General features: G+C 49.1%; 1 protein-coding gene across 1 annotated transcript; it reads left to right on the top strand.

Moving 5' to 3' along the window:
• Nucleotides 1-2,347: 2,347 nt before the first annotated feature.
• Nucleotides 2,348-3,660, top strand: LOC147093357 (uncharacterized). Its single transcript, XM_085974289.1, has one exon. It carries the CDS (start codon nt 2,510-2,512, stop codon nt 3,545-3,547), a length of 1,038 nt encoding a protein of 345 aa, XP_085830415.1. The 5' UTR covers nt 2,348-2,509; the 3' UTR covers nt 3,548-3,660.
• Nucleotides 3,661-8,048: the final 4,388 nt, after the last annotated feature.

Raw genomic sequence — 8,048 nt, 5'->3', positions numbered from 1 at the left:
AAAATATGTATTTAATTGGTCTTCAATTTCTTTGTTCCCCATTATAAATTCCCCTGATTCTGACTGCAAGGGACCTACGCTTGACTTCACCAATCTTTTTCTTCACATATCTATAAAAGCTTTTACAATCAGCTTTTATGTACCCTGCAGGCTTACTCTCATATTCTATTTTCCCTTTCTTAATTAATCCCTTTGTCCTCCTTTGTTGAATCCTAAACTGCTCCCAATCCTCAGGTTTACTGCTTTTTCTGACCAATTTATATGTCCTCTCCTTGAATCTTATGCTATCCCTAATTTCCCTTATTAGCCATGGTTGAGTCACCTTATTTGTTTTATTTTTATGCCAAACTGGGATGAACAAATTCTGTAGTTTATCCATGCGGTCATTGAATGAACAGGTCCCGCATAAGAGATTAACGTGTAAAGTTAAGGCACATGGGATTGGGGGCAAGGTACTGACTTGGCTAGAGAACTGGTTGGCAGACAGGAAGCAAAGAGTTGGAATAAATGGGTCTTTTTCCGAGTGGCAGGCAGTGACTAGTGGGGTACCGCAGGGATCGGTCCTAGGACCCCAGCTAGTCACAATATATATTAATGATCTAGACGAGGGAACTAGATGTAACATCTCCAAGTTTGCAGATGACACAAAGCAGGGTGGGCATGTGTGAGGAGGATGCTGAGAAACTCCAGTATGATTTGGACAGGTTGGGTGATTGTGCAGAAGCATGGCAGATGCAGTATAATGTGGATAAATGCGAGGTTATCCACTTTGGTGGCAAAAACAGGAAGGCAGATTATTATCTGAACGGCAATAGATTGGGAAAAGGGGAAGTGCAACGAGACCTGGGTGTCCTTGTGCACCAGTCGCTGAAGGTAAGCATGCAGGTGCTGCAGGCGGTTAAGAAGGCAAATGGTATGTTGGCCTTCGAAGCGGGAGGGTTCGAGTACAGGAACAAAGATGTCTTGCTGCAGTTGTGCAGGGCCTTGGTGAGACCACATCTTGAGTATTTATTGTGTGCAGTTTTGGTCGCCTTATCTGAGGAAGGATTTTCTTGCCGTGGAAGGAGTTCAATGAAGATTCACCAGGCTGATACCTGGGATGGCAGGAATGACGTATGAGGAGAGATTGGGACGATTGGGCTTGTACTCACTGGAGTTTAGAAGAATAAGAGGGGATCTCATTGAAACTTATAAAATTCTGACAGGACTGGACAGACTAGATGCAGGAAAGATGTTCCCGAAGGTCGGGGAATCCAGAACCAGGGGTCACAGTCTAAGGATACGGGGTAAGCCATTCAGGACAGAAATGAGGAGGAATTTCTTCACCCAGAGAGTGGTGAACCTGTGAAATTCTCTACCACAGAAGGCAGTAGAGGCCAATACATTAAATAATATTCAAGAAGGAGTTGGATATATTTCTTAAAGCTAAAGGGATCTAGGTGTATGGGGAGAAGGCAGGGACAGGGTACTGAATTAGGATAATCAGCCATGATCGCATTGAATGGCGGAGCAGGCTTGAGGGGCTGAAGAGCCTACTCCTGCTCCTAACTTCTATATTTCTGTGTTTGTATGTTTCAGTTTGAGCTGGAGTGGAGATGGAGGAGAAGCTGCTGGGTTTAACCCCCAATACTTCTGAGCCCAGGAGGACCCAACAATTTCCAACGTGAGAATGTCAAGGGAGGTGGATTCTAGGGGAGATTAGGTTGTTAAACAGACACTGTCCGTGCAATGTAAAAGAGTATTGTTTTAGGAACAAGTATTTCTGTACAGGCTTTTAATCCAGTTTACATCTACAGATTTGTTTTAATTCATTCTTGGGATGTGGGCGTAGCTCGCAAGAGCAGCAAATATTGCCAATCCCCAGTTTCCCGTTGAGAAGGGGGTGGTGAGTCACCTTCTTGAACTACTGCAGTCCGTGTGGTGAAGGTATTCCCACAATGTTGTTCGGTAAGGAGTTCCAGGATTATGACCCAGCAACGATGAATATATCTGAGTCAGGATGGTGTGTGACTTGGAGGGGAACTTGGAGGTGATGGTGCTCCCATACAACAGCTGCCCTTGTCCTTCTAGGTGGTGGAGGTCGCGGGTTTGGGATGTTCTGTCAAAGTTCTGGTCGAGTTGCAGATGTATAAAGTTCCTTAACTTCGCCGCCTCCACCTCTCTCTCTCTCTCCTCCCATAGAGGCCAGAGTCTTGTGTAGGCCCAGACCAGGTGGCGGGTTCCCTTCCCTGAAGGACATCAGTGAACCAGTTGGGTTTTTATGACAATCCGGCAGCTTTCATGGTCGCTTTTTTCTAGTGCCGGCCCCACAATTGACCAGATTCATTGAGCTCAATTTCACAACCTGCCTTTGTTTTCTTGTGGGTTCTCTCTCACGCTCCCTGTTTTATATTAATTTTACAGGGTATTAGAAGGGGAGGATTTACAGACAGGAAACTCAAACCAAACATCACGTCAAGATCTGACAGTCACTCGACTCATCAGGTCTGAATATCATCGGCCTCTGAACATGGAAGCAAAAAGCACCGTTCACAGCGGGGAGAAACCGTACACGTGTTCTCTGTGTGGACAAGGCTTTAGCCAACCCTTTGGCCTATCGAGACACAAGCACATTCACACCGGGGAGAGGCCGTTCACCTGCTCTGAGTGTGGGAAGGGATTCACTGATTCATCCAACCTACAGAGACACAAGCGCATTCACACTGGGGAGAGGCCATTCACCTGCTCTGAGTGTGGGAAGGGATTCACTCAGTCATCTGACCTTCAGACACACCAGCGTGTTCACACCGGGGAGAGGCCGTTCACCTGCTCTGAGTGTGGGAAGGGATTCACTCAGTCATCCAACCTGCTGACACACCAGCGAGTTCACACTGGGGAGAGACCGTTCACCTGCCCTGTGTGTGGGAAGGGTTTCACTCAGTCATCTGACCTTCAGACACACCAGCGAGTTCACACTGGGGAGAGGCCGTTCACCTGCTCTGAGTGTGGGAAGGGATTCACTAATTCATCCAACCTGCTGATACACCAGCGACTTCACACTGGGGCGAGGCCGTTCACCTGCTCCGTGTGTGGGAAGGGATTCACTCGTTCATCCACCCTGCTGACACACCAGCACACTCACACTGGGGAGAGGCCGTTCACCTGCTCTGAGTGTGGGAAGGGATTCACTAATTCATCCCACCTGCTGACACACCAGCGAGTTCACACTGATGAGAGACCTTTTAAATGCCTGGACTGTGGGAAGTGCTATAAAGGTTCCTGGGATCTGACGTACCATCAACGTGTTCACACTGACGAGAGACCGTTCAGGTGCTCTCACTGTGGGACTGGGTTCAGAGAGTCATCTGACCTCACTGTACACCAGCGCACTCACACTGGGGAGAGGCCGTTCACCTGCTCCGTGTGTGGGAAGGGATTCACTCAGTCATCCAACCTGCTGACACACCAGCGAGTTCACACTGGGGAGAGACCGTTCACCTGCCCTGACTATGGGAGGGGATTCACTCATTCATCCAACCTGCTGAAACACCAGCGAGTTCACAAGTGACTGCAGGGGTTGGATTCTGTTGTTAATCACATCCAGGCGAACCATGTTCATTCTGACAGTTGGGGTTTGTTTCTGCTGATGTTAATAACCCCTATAACTGGGCTGGAGTTTAATATTCTGGATAGATGTCAAATAAATCAGCTTTGTTTTAAACACATTATTATAGATTTTTGTCTTTCCCACCTGAGTGTTCAGCATCACCTGGCTGGAGCTCAGAAAGGACAATCTGGGGGAGGATCGTACGGTGGGAACAGAACTCCAGCCTGGACACAGTCTTTCAGGGCCACACTGAGATGGGCAAACGGCACTTTGGTCTTTCTCATCTCTCTCCACTGACAGCAAAGTCGCCGTGCGGGTTAATCTCGAGGCGTGTGAGAAATGTGTCCCAGCCGCTCTCTGCCATGGTTCAGAGCTCCTAGGCATAGAACAGAAGGCTCCTTTAGGAATGTACCCCAGTGCTTTTCTTTTAATGGCTTTATTAACGTGTGTCGCTACTTTTAGTGATTTGTGTATCTATATCCCTGGATCCCTCTGCTCCTCAAGCCCATTTAGACTCGTAGGGGGAAATTCGGTGGCGCCCCCTTTGGGTCGCTAATGTCACCGGGGCTAATTTTAGCCCCCTGAAAAAGTTAGCGCCCCTGTGCATTAAATTCAGTGGTAGCGCCCCAAGCAGGAGGCGGGGTGCTACTGGAAGCGCTCCCCTCCCTCTTGAGGCGCTACCAGTGAATTTCACGGTGTTTCGTGTAACAGCGCCACGCCCGTCGGCACATAGCACCATGTCATAGCAGACATCCCTCCCTGATTAAAGGGGAGGGGCCTAACACTGTGCACACCGGGGCCCTGCATGGCGATGATGTCATTGCCGGTGGTGCAGTGCCACGGGGCGCTACCACCACCACTAACCTCCCGCTGAATATCACAGGAGGCACAAAGGAACCCAATTTCACCCCCTTGTTGTCCAAGTAGTGAGTGGCCTCCTTATTCTTCCCACCAAAACACACCACCTCACACTGATCTATAGTGAAATTCATTAACACACCACCTCATACTGATCTATAATAAAATTCATTAACACACCACCTCACACTGATCTATAGTGACATTCATTAACACACCACCTCACACTGATCTACAGTGAAATTCATTAACACACCACCTCACACTGATCTATAGTGAAATTCATTAACACACCCCCTCACACTGATCTATAGTGAAATTCATTAACACACCACTTCACACTGATCTACAGTGAAATTCATTAACACACCACCTCACACTGATCTATAGTGAAATTCATTTGCCAATTGCATGCCCATTCTGAAATTTATTAATGTCTTCTTGCATTTTGTCTTCCTCAATATTAACTCTACCTCCCAATTTGGTGTAATTGACAAACTTTGAAATTGTTCTTCTGATTCCCGAGTCCAAATCGTTCATGAACAAAAGTGGTCCCAGCACCAATCCCTGTGGAACACCATTTCCCACCTTTTGCCAGTCTGAGTAGCTATTCCCAATCTCTACTCTCTGTTTTCTGTTTTTTGACCAGCTTGCTATCCATAACTGTATGTAAGATCGACAAGATGACCAAGGTCAGGCCATGTGGAGTGAAGGGCCAGGCAGCAGAATGGATGGAAAGCTGGCTACAAAACAGAAATCAGAGGGTTGGAGTTAAGGGAAGTTTGTTGCGATCTGACTTTTGACTCCACACAGCCTGACCATGGTTATCTTGTAGACCGTACACACTGCAGACACAGTGCACCAGTGGTGGAGGGGCTGGATATTGAGTCCTGGGGCAGACCCTTCAGCCACTGGAAAAACATGGAGAGCTGAGCTCGGCAGCATTTGGAGACCAGGTGTACAAGCAGAGTTAGCGCAGTCTTCATAGCAACCGTAATAAAATTGTTACAGTTGTGAAGGAACTTTGTGTCAGTGCACAGGACCACAAACAAAGTATGTGTGTCGATTATTGTCTGACTGCACTACTGTGACATTTTAAAGGTGCGATATAAAGGTAAGTTGTTGTTGCTGGTCTGAGTTTGCGGTCTGTAAATGCTGCCCTTCTCACAGCCTGTAAAAGGAGTTTACAAAAGCCATCACTGAGAGTCCAGGATAGAAATTGACAAGATTCTCTCCTCCTGGTTCCTGGCCAAGGGGGCTGTGCATGCGTCCTGCTGCCCCTGAGCCTCTCAAGATGGTGGCCGTTAACCTGGGCCTGTCACAAGGAGAAAGTCCCGCAGCTGCCGCCCCGCTCGGGGCAAACACCAGGCCCGGAGGCTCTTGTTCGGGGCCTGAGGCCTACCCCGAGTGTTTGTGAAGCGGATAATGTTGAGTGTTTTAATAATGGGGCCTGAGGCCCACCCCGGGTGTGTGTGAAGCAGATAATGTTGAGTGTTTAATAATGGGGCCTGGGGCCACACTCGGGGTGTGTGTGAAGCGGATAATGTTGAGTGTTTTAATAATGGGGCCTGGGGCCCACTCCGGGTGTGTGTGAAGCGGGTAATGTTGAGTGTTTTAATAATGGGGCCTGGGGCCCACCCCGGGTGTGTGTGAAGCGGATAATGTTGAGTGTTTTAATAATGGGGCCTGGGGCCCACCCCTGGTGTGTGCGAAGCGGATAATGTTGAGTGTTTTAATAATGGGGCCTGAGGCCAACCCCGGGTGTGTGTGAAATGGATATTGTTGAGTGTTTTAATAAAGGGGCCTGGGGCCCAACCCGGGTGTGTGTGAAGTGGATAATGTTGAGTGTTTTAATAATGGGGCCTGGGGCCTCACTCGGGATGTGTGTGAAGTGGATAATGTTGAGTGTTTTAATAACGGGGCCTGGGGCCCACCCCGGGTGTGTGTGGAGCGGATAATGTTGAGTGTTTTAATAATGGGGCCTGGGACCTCACTCGGGGTGTGTGTGAAGTGGGTAATGTTGAGTGTTATAATAATGGGGCCTGGGCCCACACTCGGGGTGTGTGTGAAGTGGATAATGTTGAGTGTTTTAATAATGGGGCCTGGGGCTGCACTCGGGTGTGTGTGAAGCGGATAATATTGAGTGTTTTAATAATGGGGCCTGGGGCCGCACTCGGGGTGTGTGTGAAGCGGATAATGTTGAGTGTTTTAATAAGGGGGCCTGGGGCCCACCCTGGGTGTGTGTGAAGCGGATAATGTTGAGCGTTTTAATAATGGGGCCTGAGGCCCACCCCGGGTGTGTGAAGCGGATAATGTTGAGTGTTTTAATAATGGGGCCTGAGGCCCACCCCGGGTGTGTGTGAAGTGGATAATGTTGAGTGTTTTAATAATGGGGCCTGGGACATCACTCGGGGTGTGTGTGAAGTGGGTAATGTTGAGTGTTATAATAATGGGGCCTGGGGCCACACTTGGGGTGTGTGTGAAGTGGATAAAGTTGAGTGTTTTAATAATGGGGCCTGGGCCCACCCCGGGTGTGTGTGAAGCGGATAATATGGAGTGTTTTAATAATGGGGCCTGAGGCCCACCCCGGGTGTGTGTGAAGCGGATAATGTTGAGTGTTTTAATAATGGGGCCTGGGGCCCACCCCACGTGTGTGTGAAGCGGATAATGTTGTGTGTTTTAATAATGGGGCCTGGGGCTGCACTCGGGGTGTGTGTGAAGCGGATAATGTTGAGTGTTTTAATAATGGGGCCTGGGCCCACACTCGGGGTGTGTGTGAAGCAGATAATATGGAGTGTTTTAATAATGGGGCCTGAGGCCCACCCCGGGTGTGTGTGAAGTGGATAATGTTGAGTGTTTTAATAACGGGGCCTGGGGCCCACCCCGGGTGTGTGAAGCGGATAATGTTGAGTGTTTTAAAAGTGGGGTCTGGGGCCACACTCGGGGTGTGTGTGAAGCGGATAATGTTGAGTGTTATAATAATGGGGCCTGGGGCCCAACCCGGGTGTGTGTGAAGTGGATAATATGGAGTGTTTTAATAACGGGACCTGGGGCCCACCCCGGGTGTGTGAAGCGGATAATGTTGAGTGTTTTAAAAGTGGGGCCTGGGGCTGCACTCAGGGTGTGTGTGAAGCGGATAATGTTGAGTGTTTTAATAATGGGGCCTGGGGCCACACTCGGGGTGTGTGTGAAGCGGATAATGTTGAGTGTTTTAATAATGGGGCCTGGGGCCCACCCCGGGTGTGTGTGAAGCGGATAATGTTGAGTGTTTTAATAATGGGGCCTGGGGCCCACCCCGGGTGTGTGTGAAGCGGATAATGTTGAGTGTTTTAATAATGGGGCCTGGGGCCACACTCGTGGTGTGTGTGAAGTGGATAATGTTGCGTGTTTTAATAATGGTGTCTGGGGCCCACCCCGGGTGTGTGTGAAGTGGATAATGTTGAGTGTTTTAATAATGGGGCCTGGGGCCGCACTCGGGGTGTGTGTGAAGCGGATAATGTTGAGTGTTTTAATAATGGGGCCTGGGGCCCACCCCGGGTGTGTGTGAAGCGGATAATGTTGAGTGTTTTAATAATGGGGCCTGGGGCCGCACTCGGGGTGTGTG

The sequence above is a fragment of the Somniosus microcephalus genome, unplaced genomic scaffold, assembly GCF_052327205.1.
Source record: "Somniosus microcephalus isolate GS21.2 unplaced genomic scaffold, FLI_Smic_1.0 unresolved_chr1, whole genome shotgun sequence".
Taxonomy (NCBI): domain Eukaryota; kingdom Metazoa; phylum Chordata; class Chondrichthyes; order Squaliformes; family Somniosidae; genus Somniosus; species Somniosus microcephalus.
This window is presented reverse-complemented; position numbering and strand designations above follow the sequence as displayed.